General features: G+C 44.6%; 1 protein-coding gene across 1 annotated transcript in view; it reads left to right on the top strand.

Moving 5' to 3' along the window:
- Nucleotides 1-23,049, top strand: part of LOC146035678 (ubiquitin carboxyl-terminal hydrolase 12-like) — a 62,336-nt gene that overhangs the window by 18,977 nt on the left and 20,310 nt on the right. Inside the window, exons 2-3 of the mRNA XM_083159266.1 lie at nucleotides 13,911-13,991; nucleotides 20,990-21,203. Of these exons, the coding sequence (XP_083015392.1) occupies nucleotides 13,911-13,991; nucleotides 20,990-21,203 (295 nt within the window). The remainder of the gene's footprint in view (nucleotides 1-13,910; nucleotides 13,992-20,989; nucleotides 21,204-23,049) is intronic.

A 23,049-nucleotide genomic window follows, 5' to 3' on the forward strand; every position in this document is an offset into this window, starting at 1 on the left:
CGAAAAAACTTTTGACTGTCGACCTTTTGCTTGTGTCGACCTAATGACCCTGCTGACCTAGTGGTGTTGACCTAATGCTTGTCGACCTAGTTCTTGTCTATCCTATGATCCATACCCTTGTTAAGGGTGGAACAGACATTAGCACTTTATAAAATGTTAAAGTACACATCACATGCGATTCCCTACACGGATTGGAACTAGACACAATGCGATGTAGTACAAAAATACCTGCCTGCACATCATGTATTGCCCTCAGACCAAAGAAGTGCACCTATAAACTATATCTATTGTGTCTGCATCTGATGCCTTGTTTGACTGAATTGCATGATGGGTAACAAGGGGTGTGGGATTATTGGCTACAAATCACCGTTTGTTTCCTATTTGTGAACCTGCTTGTTCCCTGTTCTTGCTTTGCTGGCTGCATTGTTCTGCCCTGAGAACTACAGTTGCAATGTGAAACAAATCAATATTAAGGCTGATCCAGTGATAATTTGCTTTGATGATGCCAGGCAAGAATGTGGCATTGAAGGCCGACTGCCCAAGGTAATGGTTTAATAGCAACGCGTTCATTACGAACAGCTTAATTAATGTCACCTAATGCAGCCTAGAAAAAGTTTATCTGTAATACCCAAAGCATTTCTCTTATTTAAGGTCTATTCTAAATTTTGAAACAATGTCCAAATTGGGAAAATGCCTTGAATTTGTGGCTGTGATTGAATACCGGTGTAGGCCTCATGGCAGAGAGTTAAGCGGGATGTGCTTTGGGATGGGGTTGGTGTCTGCAATCAATACACTCTTGCAAGCATGGAAGAGGAACGGTTTTAAAAGTTTTTTTTATTGAGTTTGAAACGTTTTTGGGATGGTGTCAACTAATGATGCAATTCCACAGCTCCGGCATTTTATGTTTTTTAGAGGGAAAGTTCTTGCCTCATCCACAGTCAAAGTCCAAGTACCAAAATTGAGTATTCTTTGGAAACTAATTTGGCATTAGTTAATTGATTAGAAGGGGTAAATTTAGTAAGATAGGAGTTCTATTGAAGATGGGATGTTTCCCATACTGTAGCTGCCAATTGTATTGTATCTATTATTTTCTAGAAGGTGATAAATAAATAAGTAGAATCTGGTTGCTCTTGGCAACATCCTATCTTTAATAGAACTCGCATCTTCGTAACCGTACCCTAGTGTCTCTGATGCAGAACAAGGTAGCCGGATGGTCCTCTATCCATACCTTCTGTACACATCATTTGTGTAGATCATAAACCTGTGGACACTGGGGTAAATGTATGAAGCAGTGATGAGAGTGGAGACGTTGCCTATGGAAACTATTCTGTGGCTTTGTATACTTTTATAGTATGCAAATGATAAATGTTATTTCAGTGCTGATGGGTTGCCGTGGGTGATTTCTCCACTTTTATCACTTCTTCTTACATTTACCCCTAGGAACACCAGCTACACACAGTCACTTAGGACTCATTTCAGCAAATTGTTTCATATGGAAAAACGTTGTGGCCCTTTGTGTGTGGTTTGAAATAATCAGTGGCGTCTTTACAGTGGGTGAAGGAGATTAAACTGCTATGGGGGCTGCGGGCGCCCGAGGATCCAGCAGTCAATCCCCTGCAACCTTTTGGGTTTTCTTTTCCTTATTTTTTCAATTAATTCTGCAGTACCGCTCACTGAGTTAGGTCCGGCAGCCCTTCCTCTTAATAAAGGAGGTGGGAGGAGGCAGGATACAGACACGGCAGGCTGTGTATGGCACCACACTAGAGGGCGCTGCGGCTGACTTCTTCAATTGCTGAGCGAACCCTGAGATTGTGTACCAGGTCCAGCGGGATCCCAGCCTCCTGCACATGAGGAGCATATCCCTGTAATGCTGCACTCAGCACTGTGCGTGGGGACGTTGGAGGGAAGGAGACTGTCAGATTCAGAGCTCCTCCAGTACAATCAGCGATGCATTACAGCAGGTATTCGGTTGGGTGCTGGCTGCACACACCCTTTGCAATGCTCACAGGTCAGCTCCTGAACCAAGAAGCAGGTAGCTGGCTTGGGGGGGGGGGGGGGGGGGGGGGGGTGTGCACTGGAACTGGAACTGGAGGAGCTGCCTCTCCTACTTCACCCCCACCTCTTCCAGTGCATCACATTTGGCCCTCACTGCCAGGCTACATGCACCCCCCCCCCCTTCTTCCAAATGTGCCTGTCCCCCCCACACGCTAACCTTCCCCCTCCTCCTATATAGTTCAGATGTTAGAAAGCTTAGGAAGTTGGTCAGACATCGGGGTGGAGGAGGCACTGCATTATGAGGTGATTTTAGCTCATATTCATATGCCACATTAACAATATATAGAATGTATTTCTGATTAATTTAATGGGTACTTGTTTCCTAGCACGGCGCCCGTCGTAGGTCATCGCATACCTTAAGTTAAGGTATGCGATGGACGCGACCGACGGGATTTCAGGGCTATTTTTAGCCTTTTCCCCGACAATTAAAAAATCGCGTCCATCGCATGCCTTATGTTAAGGCATGCGATGTGACCGATGCGATGGACGCGATTTTACATGGCGAACAATGTTAAATGGGTCAATGGACCCAATTTTTCATTGTATACCCACCTTTATGGGTATTTTACATGAGAAATGCCCCCCCCCCCATTGTTAACGCCACCCCACGATGAACGTTAACCCGAAGCGTGGCGAGCGCACCGAGCCCGCGAGGGGCGGCGGTACGAGTCCTCCGACCTTTTCATACCCCACTATCCACGTCGGCGTGGAGTTGACTCTATATAGTGTGGCGAGCCACCGAGCCCGAAGCTTGGGGAGCGCAGCGAGCCCCGCGAGGGGACGTGTAATACCTGTGAAGTAATGCGCGTCCCCTCGCGGGACGCGCTTTGCTCGCCACGCTTCGGGCTCGATGGCTCGCTGCGCTCGCCACACTATATAAAATCAACTCCACGCCAACGTGGATAGTGGGGGTATGGAGAGGTCGGAGGACGCGCTTCGGGTTGGCGTTGATCATGGGGTGGGGGGCATTTGACCCATCAGGGTTGGCAAACAATAAAAATTGGGGTCTGGGGGCCATTTAACATTGTGTCCAATGTAAAATCGGGTCTCATGGACCCTTTTACATTGATTCCAGTGTAAAAATCGCGTTCATCGCATACGATTTGGTTGCATGCGATGCAATGGGCGCGATTTTTATCGCTGGCGCCGTGCTAGGAAACAAGTACCATTTAATGTTATCTTCATTGAAAAAAATGGGGCTTTTCTTTAAAAAATAACAAAATATCGAAGACCCCAAACTTTTGAACGGTAGTGTAACTGTTAATAAATAAATAATAAACTCTGAATCAGGCCCACAGTAACGATACTGGTTGCAAAGTGCCTTCAAGCGAATGTTCCGGAAGCACTGTGTGTCCATTCTGATTAATTAAATCCCCCCCAATAAATCTGGACTTACTGTATCTCTGTGAGTATAAATAGCTTGCAACATGAATATTCTTAGGGGGGTTTGAAATCCTAAACTGGGAAAATCATGCATTTGTGTTCTTTTAAACATATTCATTTTTTTGGGTTTTGCTTTTATGTTCTGGTAACATGTTGTACAGTATAGACAGTTTGTTGTGTGGTGTATATTGGTATAAATGTTACAGGGGTGTACACACAGTGCAATTCATTTTCTATTCAATCACGATTCGGTCAGGACTGGATGTGCACATTCGGGTCAGACTATATAGGACAGAACTGTTCTATATAGTCTTGCCTGACATCTATTTTCTATTCAGTTTCGATTCCGCAGGGCCACGTATTGGGACCGAATGCTTCTGAAACCCTTTCGATTTACACTATATAAGCAAAATCAAATAGAAAATTTGTCACAATCGAACTGTGTGTACTGGCAGTTTATTTCCATGGTGTATGTTAAGAACGTTACATATTTGCTCTGTTTTGACAAGTGTGACTTTTTTATGACAAGTGACTTCTTTTGTTTAGAGAACAATTCCAGCTACGTACACTTTTCTTGAATATGATCATTGTTTAGAGGTCTTTTTTCCTTTGTCATACAATTGTATTTGTCATCATGGAACACATTTTCTGGTGCCTCCTTAATGCCTGAAGTACAGGTTATACGGCCTACACACATGCCGATATTAAGGCATTTTCTAAGCGATTTTGCTTAGTTTGGCAAAGTCGCTTAGCAAATGCCCTCACATCGGTGTATGTGTGGGGGCTGTATCGGCATCCGTGCGCGTCCCCACGCGTCTTTATCGCTGGCCGAGATTGATGGACAGTGTCCATCAATCTCGGCATCGGCAGTGTTCTCCCACCGGAGAACACTGGCGCTGTCTGCTCGCTTAGCACACAGAGCTGACAGCTCGCTCTGTGTGTGGGCTGTCAGCTCTGTGTGCTAGGTGATAGCGGCACAGCACAGCCCGACCTAGCATAGCTAGGTCGCTCTACACACATCGGCATGTGTGTAGGGCCCATTAGACAGACGGCATCAGCCCTATACCACAGAATGTTGCTTTCTGCTTGTAAACCCCCCTCCCCCATATTTAATATACTTTGTTCACAATTGTTGCTGTATTCAGACCGCTTGATATTTGCAAGGCTGCCGATCAGACGCGCAGTATGGTGTTAGTTCTTGTGCCTTATGGGTCACGTGATAATGTTGGTGTTACAGTGGTTTGATGACCACTAGAGCTAGACTGGTTAGATGCTGCGTGTGACTGTAATATATGGTGTTGGTCTAAAAGGGTATGGATCATTGGGTAGACAGCATTAAGGTCGACATGCATTAAGGTCGACACAAGCATTTGGTCGACATGGGGTTTTTCACCTTTCTTTTTCCCGAATTTTGACACAGTCGACATGGACACTGAAACTTTGCACCGCATCCCTTCTCATGTCTCGGGCACACTATTTTGGCACATGTTGACTCCAAAAAATGTGAAAAACCCCATGTCAACCTTTTGACTGTCGATCTTCCCCATTTTGACCTAATGCTTTGCTTGACCGAATGACCCTGTCGACATTCAGTCATGTCGACCTTAATGCTTGTTGACCCAATGCTTGTAGACCTAGTGACCGTATCCTAAAATATCTATCCCAGGATAATGTAACTAATCTTAGTAATATACCTGTCTATGGTTAGAATATTTCTATCTCTAAGATTCCGCCATCTAGCTTCCGCAGACCTCTTTCTGTAAAGTCATGCAATGTCAGTAGGCCTAGATGAGTAAAGTCTCTGATAATTTCGCACTCACGAGAACCTTTTCCATTTACTACAAGAGCTGTTCAAGATCAGCTTATTAATGTGGAAAAACCCTTCCATGGAACAGCTTTAGTATGTGATGTCTGTAGAGCTCCCTGCTGTACATCTGCTTGGTGTCACAACCAACAAGACATTACTTCTACATGTACCATGCATATTACAGTACCTGTGGGAGGTCTTAAAATGCTGCCAGAGACTTTAATTAGAATAATATAGATGGCATACTAGTCACCATTAATATTAGAATGAGTTATATTAGAATGTAACCAAGTTGATAGTGTCTAAGCTCTAACGAGCAGGGCCCTCTCTCCTCATGTGCTTTTCTAAGAATATATCTCTGCCACTGTTCTAATTGCATCAGTGTTCGCTGCTACAACTGTCTTTTTTTTTTACCATGTACTGTACTTGTACTAATTTGCATTTGTACGGTAAATCACTATTTTCTTTTGATCATCTTTGTATTGTCAGGCGCTGCGGAACCCTTGTGGCGCCATATAAATAAACGATAATAATAATTCCAGGAACCACGTGAAAAATGGGCAGAAAATAGCTTTATATTTGCAATCAGGAAACAGGTGGTTGTTGGCTGCCTGCATCAGATGCCTTCTACGGACCTGGTGCTACTGGCTTTGTATTTGGATTAGTATTGTTGGGTTGCTTTGCGCATGCTTACCTGGCAATGTTTCCTTTTGAGCCGCCCGCTAGGATCGCGTAGTATAGCATATGTGGTCCTTTTGCAGGCTACATACGAGGCTGGACTGAAAAGTAATGCATCCATGGCAGTTTTTTATTTGTGAACACATTTAAACACTATTTTTGTTGTACATGATAGCTCAGTTTATCCTCTATGTAATGCACTATTCACTTTTCAACGTAGTCTCCATCCCTTTCTACGCATGTGCACCAAGCCTTGACGAGTCAGGCAAACCCATCGGAGAAGAAAGCTGGTGGTTGTTCTCGACACCAGGATCAAACGGCAGCTTTCACCTCGTCGTCAGAGTTGGAGTGTTGGCCTTTATTGTGCTCTGTCATTACTGGGAAGAGGTGAAAGTCGCAGGGTGCAAGGTCAAGGCTGTACGACAGTGTGGCAGAACCTCCTTGAACTGCAGGTGCTGTAACCCTCTTCCCAAAGATGAAAGATCACCTTAGGGTTGCAGCACCTGCAGTTCAAGGAGGTTCTGCCACACCCATTGTACAGACCCGTCCTTGCGCCCTGCAACTTTCACCTCTTCCCACAGATGAAAGACCACCTTCAGGGTCACACTTCAACTCTGACGACGAGGTGAAAGCTGCCATTTGATCCTGGTGTCGACATCAAACACCAGCTTTCTTCTCCGATGGGTTTGTCCAGCTCGTCAAGCTTTGGCGCACATGCGTGGATAAGGATGGGGACTATGTTGAAAAGTGAGCAGTGCATTACGTAGGGGATAAACTGAGTTATCATGTATAAAAATAAAAAAAAAGTGTCCGCATTACTTTTTAATCCAGCCTGTGCGATCCCAGCCAAGCCTGCCTGGTTCAAATGCAATCCAGCGGATCACTTCTGCAGCTGGTACGACTTGCAGGCCTCGGAGTGATGCGCACGGGGCCGCGCATCGCATTGGACCTGCTGTTAAATGCATGCAATTTGCCCACTTTTTATGTGATTGGTCACTGCAGTCCCATAAAAAGTGTCCAAATTGCATGCATATCTCCTAGCATAGGGACAGCTTTTATCTTCTCACCCTGTTACGTATATATATATTTATTACTATAGCACATGGATATTCTGCAGTTAGATTTATAACTATATTGACATTATTGTATTCCTTTCTGTCTATTGGCAAGTGCTTTGATCACACAGCTTCTGCACAGGGATTTGCAGCGTGATAATAATTATAGTATCGCTAACTGTAGTTGTTCAACCACTCTAAGACATCATGACATAATTTTAACTAGATCGGAGCATCTTCACAGTTTTTGTCATTTTCACCAAAAAAATTAAACTTCAGGCCTCTTGCCAGAACAGAAAATGTTTACTCAGATAATAAAGCTTTTGCACGTTTCTTATTCAGGTCAAGTCACAACTTTACCACACTAGCCGCCCTACTGTGGAACCCTTGTGGCACCATATGAATAAAGGAGAACAATAACAATAATGATTATAATAAATATTCCTCAGGGAATTCTAGTCTCTCGAGAACATGATTTATCTATTATTTTCTCTATGGAATTCTACTTGGGCGATACTTGCCTACTTTAGTGTCGCTTGGAGAGGAGACTGATTTTAGCCCGGCTTCCTCCCCAAACTGCCTCAAATGGCAGCTTCAAACTCCCTTCTCCAGGGAAATGTGGAACAGCGGGCAGGAGGTCCGGGGTAAAATTGCGGGGTACTTGCCAACCTTTCCGTGAGACAGGGAGGCGGATGCAATTTTCAGGAGCCTTGCGGCCATTATGGGAGCGTAGGCAAGTATGACTTGGGCACTGCATACACGTAATGGCCTGGTGTAGTGTTTAGCTGTTCTCTTGTACAATAGATTGGAAATTGTACATGTGTTTTATTTTTTTAAGGAAGTTAAGGGCCCTACATACGCAGAGATGTGTGCCAGAGATACATAACGGGAGATTCAGCACAAGAGATTTCACTCTTGTGGCTCATTTCAGACAATGAGCCACATACAGAGAGATTTGTGTCAGAGATTCAAATTGGGAGATTCAGCACGTGAGATTTCAAATCTGTCACAGAAAGTGAAGTAAAACACTGCACTTCATCACAAAATGTTTTATTATTACTAAACACATCTAGCACATAACTAATGTCTTCTTTAATAAGTATTCTTTCACCTCCCCCTAATATTGCCCCCCCCCCCAAAAAAAAAAGTTAATCATTGGTGGTGGCTAGTGGCCCCCCCCCCCCCCCCCCCCCCAAAAAAAAAAATGTAATCATGGTGGCTAGTGGTTCCCCCAGAACCGCCCCCCCCCCCCCCATATGTCAACTTTTAAACGTTGGTGGTACAGTGGGTACGGACATAAAAAAAATACTTACCAAGTCCGGGGTCTAGCGTCTCGTCCTGTCATAGACAATAATTTTGTAAAATAAAAAAATGGCATGACCAGCCCCGGGCTTTTTGAGTGGTCCTGGTTCCCAAAATCCAGAGGACAAAGTGCGTGGGGTCCCCCAGATCTTGGGGACCAGCACCAGGCTCTTGAGCTGGCCCTGGTTTCCAAAATACGGGGGACAAAATGAATAGGGGTCCCCCATATTTTGGAGACCATCACCAGGCTCCACTAGCAGGGGGTGTAATGCCATAGCCAGGGGACACGCTTGATGGTGTCCCGTGGCCAAAGCATTACCCACCCTAACTAGTCAGCCCAGGACGGGAGTTTTTGGGGAGGTGGGGACCCCCCAAATAAGGGGGTCCCCCCTCTCCAGGGCACCCCAGGCCTGGGCTGCAGCCCGGGGCTATCCCCTGCACCCCTGGGCGGTGGGTGCAGGGTTGATAGCTGAACAGTAATATTGTCTTTTACAGTAGGACTACAGGTCCCAGCAAGCCTGCCCCACATGCTGGCACTTGGGAGAACCACAGGTACCAGCATGCGGGACATTAAAGGCCAGTCGGTACCTATAGCCCCCCTGTAAAGGAAATATTAAAATAAAACACAAACACAGATGTTTTAGTATTTTATTAACTGCATCTGGTCTTCACCCAGGGGGGCTCCTGCCCCCCCCCCCCCCCCCCAGGGCTTCTGCGGTGTCTTCACCTGGGGGCAGCGGCCCCCTAAGCTCTTTTGCATGGCCACCGCCTCCCAGGGCTTCTGCCTCTTCATCTGTGTTCTTCACCTGGGGGTGGCGGCCTTTTAAACTCTTTTGCATTGGCCGCGCCTCCCAGGACTTCGGGAGCTCTTCTCTCCTCCTCAGCCGTCGGACTGACTGCCCCTACCCTGTCTCGAGCTGGCTAATATAGCCAGCTCGAGGGGGCGGGGCAATGACGCGGCGAGCCGTGATTGATTGGCCGCGGCCATTTTGAAATTTGAATTTTTTTTTAACATATCCTCCCAATGCTGCCGCCCCGCTGCCGCCGAGAGGTGAGGTGGGGGTGGTGATGGGTGCTACTGCTGGTGGGGGAGGGGGGTTAGGGGTGGCGGCGGGTTCTGCCGTGTCTGCAGTCGCTTGCCCTGCTCATCTGCCCGCAGCCACACATGCGGGAGATGAGCAGGAGCTTTCTGAGCGACTGCTCTGAATTGAACAGCCCGTCCGTTCTGAATCTATGACAGATTCAGAACGGCGGGTGCGCGCATGTAAATCGCTGTGTGGGCTATATACACAGCGATTTACATGCATTTTCAGGCATTTTCTGAGCGATTTGTTAGAATCGCTCAGAAAATGCCTGAATATCGTGCTGTATGTGGGGCCCTTTAGTCATTCTAACAGGAATCTGGCAAAGGTCAGAGTTAATGTAACAAGATCCTACTTATGTTACAGTGAGCAGTCGCTGATATATTTGTGTACATTGTTACAACTGCATTGGTAAGAAGTGAGTGCAATATTTTCTGGCGACAATATATACAGTATGTGTGTGGCGTGTTTTCATTCTGTATAATTTATGTTTATTATTTGTACAGTGAGTTTATATATGTTTTTTATTTAATAAATATGAAAGGTCTGTATATTTTTGAGGTTTAAATTTCTATGCTCCTTGTCTGCCTCTAATGCTGTGTACACACGGTGAGATTTGACATGAGATTTTGACTATATAGTCGTATGCAGATCGCACAGGTTTTTTACCTTGTGATCCCGATGCGCGCTCACATGACAGCACAAATCGACACCCAGATAGACAGGGCAGCAATGACTATAGTGCAAATCTAATGCAAATTGTATGTAAAAAGTACAGAGATAGCAAAGATTGTATAGCAATCTTAGGTGCATACACATGTACAGATTTTCTGTCTGATCTATCTGGTGGGAACAAAAACCTGGAAATGTATGGGAGCATATGACAATCAAAAATTTGTTCCCAAACGCTTGAAAACAGACAGTGATCATTCAGACAAATTGTTTAATCGTTCTGATATAACAAATTTATCAAAACATATTTTTTTTTTAACCAGTTTTCCTGCATTTGGGTGGAAATTTTTGATGGTCAGTTGCTCCCATACATTTCCAGGTTTTTGTTCCCACCAGATAGATCAGACAGAAAATCTGTACATGTGTACGCACCTTTAAGTCGAAGAGCAAGGGAATCTCACCCACTGCTAATTCATTTGTATCTATATGAACAACCTATGACATTTCTCATTATACCCTAGTTATTAAGGCTTATTAGGTCTCTGTATTCTCAGATCAATTCTATTTTATATTTGGGCTTTTAATTCTCTACAGCTATTGTTATTTCCCAGGGAAACACTTTCCTTCAACAAGGGAATAATGTTGTATTGGGCATCATTTAATAGTTACCAAGTAGTTGCTATTTGTCTTTACTGTGGCATCCCTTTAACATATGGTAAATGGTTCTAATTATTATTACTAGCCAGATATATAGCAGTGTGAAGTCGCCGACAACCTCTGTTATACTATTGCAGGGGTAGCTGGCTCCAGTCTTTGAGAGCTACCAACAGTTCACGTTTTCCAGCTCATCTCGCAGGTACACAGGTGCACTCATTACTGACTGACACATTTTAAAAGATCCACAGGTGGAGCGAATTACTTCACTTGTGATTCTGTGAGGAGACATGGAAAACGTTAACTGTTGGTAGCTTTCGAGGACTGGAGTCCACCCTGCTGGAGACACATAGAAGTGTCTGAGTAGAATCCTATGGACGCTAGCAGTTTTAAGGAGGCCTGTTTCAGAGATGTATGCAAACCTGATTTTTTTCCCCTGCAGTTATTTTCATTTTAAGTTACACTGAGCATGTGTTGTAATATCTTGCAACAGTGGTCACCCAGAGGATATGGGTCATTATAGTAGAAGTAGCAGCAAAATTGCAGCAATGTGCGTCTGCAGTCCAGTAGCAGCTGCAATGTTGCCTGTGTCTTAAATTTTGTGGCCATGCTGCGTGATTATAGGGCTGCCTACCTAGAACTTCGATAATCGCCTGATCTATTGCTACTGCAGCAGAATGCAACTACTATTACATACCACCTGCTGCATTACCAATACAGCGGTATCACTACTTCCAAGGATGTGGTAGTGTTAGCAGCTCCAACTGCAAGTGAATCAGGCCTACTGTGCAGCAACTATGCTGCTGGATGTGAACACTGAAATTAGATGGGAAGAATACATGAACGTACTGTAGTGCTTTTGATTTTGCCTTGCTAGTCTTTAATAGGCCCAATGTTTTTCAAATGTGAAATGCAGGAATTTGGTATAAATTTTACATTTGAACATAGTTGTGCAATCTTTCACTCTTTAAATTATTTTTTAACTACTAGTGACATTTGTAAGGAGAAATGGGGCAGCTCACAATAGCCGCCAATCTATGGTCTGGATACTTAGAAACGAATGTTAGTAGAGCTTGTTGTGCCCAGCTTAGTGCTGTCTGTACGAACTACTATGAAATACTGTACTACCATAAAGCCAGAGAAGATGGAGATCTGTTTGTCACAGTAATGTGATGTTTGATCTCTGTCCTGCAATGTATGTGGATTCAGGGAAAGGGGTAGATAAAATACCTCTCCACTGCTTGGACTGTTCAGGTGTAGAAATCTTGACCAGTACTTTGACACTTTCATCATCTTCAACATCATCCATCAAAGCCTCATTTTGTGGGCTGCTGGAATGTAACACTGTAGGTTGCCCATTTACATGGTAAATTACCTTCTGGATCTGCAGACCGTTATCTTTTATTTGTATGGCAATATTTCAAGCAGCTCTATACACAAACACATTAACATATGACATCATACAGTAATAAATTGATTGGTTAGGCAGGATGAGTTTGCCCAGAATGGGGCCTGTCCATAAGAGCGTATATGCTAAGGGGAGCCACAGCGAGCGAGTGCATACTATGGGGGGCACAGTGAGAGAGTGCATACTATGGGGGGGGCACAGCGAGAGAGTGCATACTATGGGGAGCCACAGCGAGAGAGTGCATACTAGGAGGAGCCACAGTGAGAGAGTGCATACTAGGAGGAGCCACAGTGAGAGAGTGCATACTAAGGGGAGCCACAGCGAGAGAGTGCATACTAAGGGGAGCCACAGCGAGAGAGTGCATACTAAGAGGAGCCACAGCGAGAGAGTGCATACTGTGGGGAGGCACAGCGAGAGAGTGCATACTGTGGGGAGGCACAGCGAGAGAGTGCATACTGTGGGGAGGCACAGCGAGAGAGTGCATGCTAAGGGGAGGCACAGCGAGAGAGTGCGTGCTAAGGGGAGGCACAGCGAGAGAGTGCGTGCTAAGGGGAGGCACAGCGAGAGTGCGTGCTAAGGGGAGGCACAGCGAGAGTGCGTGCTAAGGGGAGGCACAGCGAGAGAGTGCGTGCTAAGGGGAGGCACAGCGAGAGAGTGCGTGCTAAGGGGCGGCACAGCGAGAGAGTGCGTGCTAAGGGGCGGCACAGCGAGAGAGTGCGTGCTAAGGGGCGGCACAGCGAGAGAGTGCGTGCTATGGGGCGGCACAGCGAGAGAGTGCGTGCTAAGGGGCGGCACAGCGAGAGAGTGCATGCTATGGGGCGGCACAGCGAGAGAGTGCGTGCTATGGGGGAAACAGTGATTTGTTTGAAGCTGATGAGGAAGTATATTTTAGGTGACTGGTATAAAGTGGCAAAAGTTTTGGAGGTGGGTGTGCGAGGAGGAACCCGTATTGGATGTAAGGCAGTGGTCAGTGAGGAACAAAAGGTATGATGTATGAAAGACACAGAAATCAAGTTAGAGATAGATCTAGAGAGGGAGGATTAATTAAGGACTTTATATGCGAGGGTGATCAGCTTGATCTGGACTGACTGGTAGAGGATGGGGTGGGGATGTGATGGCATCAGAGAGACAAAAAAAAGAATGCTTAGTGCAGTAAGAAGTGACTTGCAAAGACTGACTGAATGGAGAGTTTGAAGAAGTTAATGATTAACGGTGGCAGATTAATCTAAAAATATGAGAAGTGAGGCAGCGGTACATTTCTGTGGTGCCAAGGTAATGGAGACCAAGTAGAATATGATGAGATGGGAATGGGTAAGGTCCATACAAGCTGGGAGATTTGCCCAGCGTGTATGGATAAAGATGATCGTGGAAAAAATCGCTGGGCTGAAAATTTCTCTGTGCATACACACTGAGCGATTTTGCCCATTTTAGCGATTTTCCCTGGGGTGGACAACTTTCCATAACAGGATGCTATAAAAAGCCGTCCACTCCATCGCTCATCTAATAGTAATACCAGCAGAGAGCGGCCAGGCCAGCCCATATCAGCACTTACCACTCATTGCTGCACCATACACACCGGGCGGCTTTCGAGCTGAAAGCAGCTCAAATGAGTAAACTGAGCTGCTTTCTGCTGGGGCGCCGTGTGTGTGTGTGTGTGTGTGTGTGTGTGTGTCTTAAGAGCTTAGAGCCACTGTACAAATACATTGTGTGTTCTGTTGTACAGATTTTTTTTTTAAAAAACCTTGTATTTTGCACTATTACAATGGTTTATGTGTTTTGCCTAATATAAATGTATTTTTTGTTGTTTTCCATAGGGCACCAATGCCTCAACATTGGAAAAAGAGATCGGCCCAGAACAATTTCCTGTAAATGAACATTATTTTGGTTTGGTCAATGTAAGTTTTTACTAAAACACTTTTCTTATTTCACTGTTCTTTATTTCGATGTTGATGTTTGTAGCTTTATTGTACAGTTACCACCGGGTAATAAGCCATCAATCATGTGTTCTCTTCTACTAGGTGATTTATAGATGATCCGTACCGTCCTTCCTCCCCCTCTCCTTTCCCTTTATCTAGTAGTACTATAATGGCACACCTGTTATTTTCCTAAAGTAGCTGTCCCAGAACTGAAGAAGAGAAGGCAAAAGACATTGGCCACATATTAGGTTAGATATTTCCGCATACATCCTCAATAAGCCACATAGTGTACCATGAGAGGCCTGATGTGAATGTGCCACCAGGTCCCATGAAATTCTGTTAGCGTTGGGCATCTTTTTGCTGACAATGCATCTTATACACCTTTCACACCGCACAAATAACCCGGGTCCGACCCCGGTCACTGTGCAGTGTGAAAGGGCCTTTGGAAAAGACCTGAGTAAAAAGAAGGCTTTTATCCAGGTAAGAACCAGATTGCTGGACAGTGTGAATGGGTAACCAGGTCCCATTCACTTTTATGGAGAAGGCAGCAGCGATACCTAGGGATGGGCACTGACCATCGATATGTCGAAATCATTGATGGTTTATGGTCAATGTAGAATAGTTTTGCCATCGATGTAGGAGAACCAGATGGTTTCCCATCTTAAACGAATAGTTAATTTTTCTCACAAGGGGCCAGAACACAGAGCGTAGCTCCGTCCCTGACACCTGTGAAGACTGGCCCCCGTGTTTTGATTGGCACACAGGTCACTCAGCCTGAGAAAATGGATGACCATCAATAGGCAAAAACATCAATGGTCATCCATCCATCGATGGCAAAGGCCATCCCTAGCGTTACCTTAGTGCTGCCTCCTTCCCTGCAGGCCTGACACTCCGTCGCTCCCCCCACCCTCTGGATGATGTCAGCGACACGCAATAAGCTGGGTCGCTGTGAGCCGAAATTAGCGCAAATGCAGGGATAGACCCGTGCCCTAATCCTGTGTGCGACCCGGCATTTGTGGACTAATGGCAGTATTAGTCACACCGCCATGCAGCTAGTATACACTGGGAAACTCTGCTGATTATTTGATACACATTTGTGTGTGTGTGTGTGTGTGTGTGTGTGTGTGTGTGACTGAGTTTGTATACTGAGCAGAGCAGCTTGAAAATAGCTGCGGCTCCTACATTGTAGCGTTTCCCATACAAATTCAGAGACTCCTTTGCACCCAGATATACAAGTCTGGCACATCAAGCTAATCAGCACAGCCCCCGCAGCAAATGTAATGCTGACACAATATGTATGTGACCACAGTCATTCACAGATATATCCATTGTACATACCGGCTGGTGTGTTCCCCAATATATTGCCCAGTGTGTACCCGGCATAAGATGCATTTTTCACAAAACAATAAACCTAATGCTAGAAGATTCTCACTGGACTGGACACACCGGCAGGAGCTGTTTGGCAGGACTGCAATGAGGCCACATCTGTAGTTCCTAGGCTATCCAACTAGTAGCTGTCAAGTGAGTTATGGGGACAGTTTGTGGTCAGTGACTGCTTGGCAAAACCCATTTAATACCCTTGGCTTCAACTTTCTTTGTAAGGCTTCCTGTTATAACCAGTTGTTTCTTAAATTGTGCAAAGATGGAAGTGTCCTATAACTCCTCTGATGCTTACATAAATGGTGACTCACAGCAGATTATTACGCATTGAGGCTTCGAGGAAGACTCTAATCTCCCTGGACTGTATATAAAGTTGTCTTTTCAGCAGGAGCTCTGTAATACAGTAACAGCTCAGTCAGTTCTCACACTACACTATTAACTTTCCAGGTAATGATTGAAGACTTTGGTGTCAACATTTGTGTTTTAAAAATCTAGTATCTTCCCCTGAGAATTTTAAGTTATCTTTAGTATTTGAATGTCGGGCGTAAATCCTTAAAGATCTGTTCTAGGCTAGTAATATAAAAGTGATCTGTGGGTCAATATTTCTGCTGCTGCCACCACCATCCGTATCTATACATAGCATTTTTCAGTAAATTATAACATAATATGTTCCCGCATAACTCTGGAATGCTTGGATAGATTTACACCAAACTTTGTACACACACGATTTATAATCTGGGAAAAAAAATACTATGGGGCTAATACACCCTAGCATCCCACCAGGGGGTCCCACAAATGGGTCCTGCCAATACACAAAGTGGGTCAGGGAAGCAAGATATCCAGCATAACTTTGGAATGACTGGACCAAGGTTTACCAAACTTATTCTAATTTACTCTTAGAGGCAAATTCCTTCTCAAATGGACAAAACCATGTGCACTGCATGAGGGGTAGATATAACATGTGCAGAGAGAGTTAGATTTGGGTGGGGTTTTTCATCAAAGTGAGATCTATATTGCAGTGTAGAAATAAAGCAGTCCGTCTTTACCCTGCAGTATGATTCTGTGAGGAGACCTGTAAAACATTAACTGTTTTTTTTTGTCTAGTTTTGTTAAAACTGTTGGTACTTGTTTCCTAGCACGGCCACACCGATTTACATCGGGGTGGTCGTGTCGGAAAAATCGGGTCGATCGCAACGCATGCGATTTGGTCGCATGCGATGCGATCGAGGCGACCGACCGATTTTGGACCCGATTTTTTTTTATTGAATGAAATGTAAATTGGGTCCCTGGGACCCGATTTTACATTGGATTCAATGTAAAATATTCCCAACCCCCCCAAATTTAACGGCGTAAACCCCAGCCCACGATAGACGCCAACCCGAAGCGTGGCGAGCCCGCGAGGGGCGGCGGTACGCGTCCTCCGACCTTTTCATGCCCTACTATCCACTAGGGCGTGGAGTGAGAATAGAATAGTGTGGCGAGCGTAGCGGATACCTTCACAAGTAAACGCGTCCCTTCGCGGGCTTCACAGGTGTCCGCGTCGCCACGGACACCTGTGAAGCCCGCAAGGGGACGCGTATAACTGTGAAGGTATCCGCGTCCCCTCGCGGGGCTCGCTGCGCTCGCCACGCTTCGGGCCTCGGTGGCTCGCTGCGCTCGCCACACTATTCTATTCTCACTCCATGCCCTAGTGGATAGTAGGGCATGAAAAGGTCGGAGGAAGCGTACCGCCGCCCCTCGCGGGCTCGCTGCGCTCGCCACGCTTCGGGTTCGCGTCTATCGTGGGGTGACGACGGGGACATGTATAATGTGAAATGGGTCATATTGGCCCATTTCACATTTTTCACATTTTCTCACGATTTCAATGTTAAAAAATATTTTAACATTGAAGCCTATGGAAAAATCGGGGGCATCGCGTCGGGACCAATGTTAATGGTCCCGACCGACGCGATGCCCCCGATATTTTACCTTTCCCGACACGATTTCAATGTTAAAATATTTTTTAACATTGAAGCCTATGGAAATATCGGGGGCATCGCGTCGGTCGCGTCGGGACCAATGTTAATGGTCCCGACCGACGCGATGCCCCCGATATTGTGCCCTAGCCGGCTAAATGGACCTGATTTCAAAGGAAATCGGGTCCATCGGGGGTAATCGTGTACCTTACTTAAGGTACACGATTACCCCCGATTGTGGCCGTGCTAGGAAACAAGTACCAAACTGTTACATTTCATGGTCTAGTTTTATTAAATATCACTCTACAAAATATTCGAATAAAAGAAAAAAAAAATTGACACCGTAGTCGAACATGGGTCTCCAGCATGAAGAGCCGCGCAGCTATCCACTACACTACCCAACACAGTGATGTGTACGGATTGTAGAGTGCTGATATAATCAGTGGCATCTGCAGCCCTATTGGCGAAACCTGAGTCGCGGCAGCGTCTGATACGGTCCTTTAATGAATTAGCGCTGTAATGTACTGTACTGTACTGTATTTCAGGTCAAGTCGACCCCCTCCACCCCTGGAAAGGGAGGAGGCGGTTGACTTCAGCTGCATACACATTATGCACAGTACCAACAGTTCAAAATATTCAGCATCGGCTATGTGAATGTGAAGGTAAATGTTTGTATAGGATCATGACACTACACAGCCCTTTTGCTTGCTCCGATGTTCACGAGCGACTCATTGGCACGGGCGTCTCATTTCCTACGAGCGTCTCATCGCGCACGAGCGTCTCATACTGTAAGCGCACTCCGTACGGCGAATGGCGGGATTCCATTGGCACATTACAGTATATCTCTCCGACTCTAGCTTGATGGAGCATTAGCCACCCAGTGGTGGCGGATTGTATTGCATGGCGTGCACCCACGCCCCTTGGCGGGCGCCGGCGCGAGAGGAATATCGGAGCGCCAGAACCTCCGCCATGGCGATTCGCCAGCAAGAGGGAGGCTGGCTCCATCTGTATTTGAATGTCAAGCGTTAATCTTTAAAGATCTCTTCTAGGCTAGTAATATAAAAGTGATCTGTGGGTCAATATTCCTGCTGCTGCTGCCACCACCATCCGTATCTATAAATAGCATTTTTCAGTAAATTATAATATAATATGTTCCAGCATAACTGGAACATATTATAATCTACTTGGAGAGATTTACACCAAACTTTGTACACACCTGATTTATAATCTGGGAAAAAATTCTGTGGGGCTAAGACACCCCTAGCACCCTGCCAAGGGGGCCCAAAAGGGGGCCCTGCCACTACACAAAGTGGGTCAGGGAAGCAACATATCCAGCATAACTTTGGAATGACTGGACCAATGTTTACCAAACTTTGGCCCTTATTCTGATAAACTCTTAGAGGCAAATTCCTTCTCAAATGGACAAAACCAGGTGCACTGCAGGTGGGGCAGATGTAACATGTGCAGAGAGATTTAGATTTGGGTGGGGTTTTTCTTCAAACCCTGCACAGAAACAAAATAACTCGCCCAAATCAAAATCTCTCTGCCCCTCCTGCAGTGCACATGGTTTTGTCCATTTGAGAAGGAATTTGTCTGGTACTTGTTTCCTAGCACGGCGCCCATCGTATGCCATCGCATACCACTACTTGAGGTATACGATGCAATCACACCCGATTTTTAATTGTAAAGTCACCCTGATGGGTGATTACTATGTTAAATGCACCCCCATTGTTAACGCCACCCCCACTATCAACGCCAACTCGAAGTGTGGCGAGCGGCAGCGGTACACGTCCTCTGACCTTTTCATACCCCTACTGTCCACGTCGGCGTGGAGTTGATTTTAGTGTGGCGAGCGCACGCGGAATACATGTGAAGTAATCCGCAGCCCCTCGTGGGGCTAACCACGCTTCAGACTCGGTGGCTCGCCACACTATAGAAAATCAACTCCACGCTGACGTGGATAGTGGGGGGTATGAAAAGGTCGGAGGACGCGTATGGCCGCCCCTCGTGGGCTCGCTGCGCTCGCCACGCTTCGGGTTGGCATTTATAGTGGGGGTGGCGTTAACAATGGCATTTAACATATTAATCACCCATCAGGGTGGCTGTACAGTTAAAAGTCTGATCGCATCGCATGCGATCGGGTCGCATGCGATGGCATAAGATTAAAATGGTGGGCGCCGTGCTAGTAAACAAGTGCCATTTGTCTTTAAGAGTGAACCAGAATAAGGCCCTTTGTACACATATGGCTTACAATCTAGAAAAAATACTGTGTGGGTGAGGCACCCCTAGCACCCCCTGGGGGTTCAGGGCCCAAAAAGGGGTCCGGACACTACAAATATGCAAGATATAGCAGAGTCGCATAACATATGGGGGGCTTTTCTGGTTATATCCTGTCTTATAGAAGACACCCCTCCCCTTTATGTTTTTGCTGGTATTTTTTTTACTATTTTAGCCTAATATTGGCTCTGTTTTGTTGCGGACGGTAATGGAACATATCCTGTTATAGAAAATTTGGAGCTATAACTGAATTTTGTTCTAAAGACTCTTTTAAATGTGCACAACTCACTATAAATAGAAAACACTAAAAATAACCTCAATATCTCATTTCCGCTCCATGCATATTACTGTTGCCATGCTATGCGTATTCCCCAATGACTGATTCAGAATACATTGCTGAGATTTATTACAAGAAATATTCTACAGTTCTCAACCCTTATTATGGTCATTTATTACATATTAATACATTCCTGATGCATTATCCTGCGTCCTACATATTTTTAGCAGTGAATTAGGGCTTTTGAATAAGCATTTCAGGTTATTTTAGGTTCCTAATACGTTTTGCTAGTCACGATTCCCTTATGTAGCAGAGCAGTGACGCTGCATTAATGCTCATGCGCACTTATGAGTTTTTAAACCTTTTTTTTATATAGAAAAAAAAATGCTGAATATATTCCTATTTTTACATTCAGTTTAGTTCTTGTATTGTATCTTGTACAGAATATTTCCTTTTTTGTTTTTTTTTCTGTAGTCCAAGGACACCCACAAAAAAATGTCTCTAAGCTTATATGTGCTGCTGTTTGCCATAGATCTCCAGAATATATTCTAGCTACGTACATAGTGATAACCGCCTCTATTATATACATATGTGTAACAGTTAAATACAGTAAATATATATATATATATATATGGTAGGTCGGTCGGCACTCTGGTTACTTGTTCACTTGTGACCGAGGTGCCTTCCAGAAGAAATGGATATTCGCTGAATAAAGGAGGCGGCACTCACGGATTTAAAGTCAATAAAAAACTTGTATTGGGCAAAACATCAAAAAAACGTGTCACAGGGTGTCCGACGTTTCGAGGCGCTGAGCCCCTTTTTCAAGGTGTGAAAAAGGGGCTCAGCGCCTCGAAACGTCGGACACCCTGTGACACGTTTTTTTGATGTTTTGCCCAATACAAGTTTTTTATTGACTTTAAATCCGTGAGTGCCGCCTCCTTTATTCAGCGAATATATATATATATATATATATATATATAGTGTGGCCACCCCCACTTGATTTTTGGAAACTTTTTTTAATCTACTTTTTTATTTGGTTTCTATAGTATTTAATTTGTAAATTAGTTTTTCTGTCTTGTCTTTCCCAGTTTGGCAACACCTGCTACTGCAATTCTGTTTTACAAGCACTTTATTTTTGTCGCCCGTTTCGGGAAAAAGTTCTGGCATACAAGGTCCAGCCACGGAAGAAGGAAAGCTTGCTCACATGCCTGGCGGACCTGTTTAACAGCATTGCCACGCAAAAGAAGAAAGTGGGGGTTATACCTCCCAAAAAGTTCATCTCCAGATTGAGGAAAGAAAATGGTAAGTAAATAATGCCTTGCCACATTTATGGAGGTTTCTCATGTGTGCAGTAAAGGTGAACTGAAGGCAGGTATTCAAATGTCATACTGAGTTGTACCGAATTGAGCCGGAGGTTTGGAAACCCACTTAAAGTAACATTTTAAAAACTTCAGTGAAGTACAATGTTAGAATTGTACCCTCTGATCTTCATATGATTGCCATACTGGGGAATGTAACCCTTTGAGAGATGCGAAAAATATATGCTAAAAATGCCAGCGTCGCTCACATTTCATATAAAAAAATGTTGTGTAAAAAACAATTAGATTTTTTAATACAAAGGTAAACATTACAGGTCATTGTGATGAATAAAAATGTTTGCTTGGTAATTTCTTCCACCTTTTGGCACGCAAAGGATTAAAAGAAACTGCATGGCAATACTGTACATAAAAATATTATGTATTAATAAAAAGCTCTCTCTCCAACCCAGAAGCATTTAGCTGCTTTGCCAACTTGCATCTCTTGTAGTGTTTCTACAGCACTTATTTAACAGGGTATGACGTCAGGATGTTAACTTCAAAATGTTTGCATTGCCAAAGTTGACATTGACCTACCATTAAATAAGGTTATATTTACTGTTGGCCTACAGTAAAGGTAAAGGTGCGTACACACTGGCCGATATATTGTCTTTTCGATTGAATGGCCAATACATCGATGCACCGTCGGCAGTGTGTATGATCCACTGACCACCCATACAACCTTGCCGTGAGCCGTTGGTGATTGGCAGCTCAGTGGGCGAACGCATGCAAACATGCCCACCCATTTGAGATGTCAGCCCAGATGGATTGGGCAGCGTGTATGGAGAACACGATGCCCGATCCATCTTTTAGATAGATCTGCAGATCAATTTGATCTGCAGATCTATCTACCAGTGTTTACCCAGCTTTAGACTGACCATACACCCAAAGATTTATTGACCAATCTTGCGGTCTGGAACAAAAGTCTGGTTATATCTGGGTGCAAATGATGACAATTGAATTTTGCTAGCAAACTCCGGAAAACAGACAGAAATGGTCATTCGGATAAATCCGTTAAATCCCTTTTCCAGCATTTCAGTGCAAATGGTTGTGTTATTTCCTCCCAAATGTTACCAGATCTTCGCTCCAACGAGCCAGATTGGACAATAAATCTTTAGGTGTGTATGGCCAGCTTTAGGCTAAAATATCATTATTGTTAACCTTTACAATATCAACATTATGTCATTTAGAATGTAGACATGTTATACCATACCCTTTAGCATAGATGAGAATATTTATGGAGCTTGTCCAACATGTTTTTTTCCCCTCCAAATAAATGTTATTGAGTTATAAAGAACGTGCAGTACATATACATAACATCAGACTGTGCAAAAAAGTCCAGCTCAAATCTGATACATTTCAGTTACCCATACTCGCAAGTATATTGTAAATAGCATAATAAATTCTGAGTCCAAAAAGTGGCCTTATCATACCACACATAAGAAATTACGGGTGAAATTTACTAAGATGTGAAATACACTTCACAGGTCATGTGGCTATGGGAAACCAATCACATCCTGTCTACTATATTCTAGAGGGTGGTAAATAAATAAGAAGTAGCTTCTGATTGGTTGCCCATAGCAACATGACCTGTGAAGGGTATTTCACATCTTAGTAAATTTCACCCTACATCTCAATTGAGAAAAAAGACACCGAGAAGAGGAAAATGTTTTATTTGCAGAGATAGGACCGTAGTGCGCTGCGGATGTAGGAAGGAAGATGATGGCTTTATGAACCGAGGCACAGAGGAAACCATTGCAAAATTTACAGTGTATAAAGCACAGCTTCCTTTT

Source organism: Crinia signifera, chromosome 9 (genome assembly GCF_055691185.1).
Source record: "Crinia signifera chromosome 9, ASM5569118v1, whole genome shotgun sequence".
Classification (NCBI taxonomy): domain Eukaryota; kingdom Metazoa; phylum Chordata; class Amphibia; order Anura; family Myobatrachidae; genus Crinia; species Crinia signifera.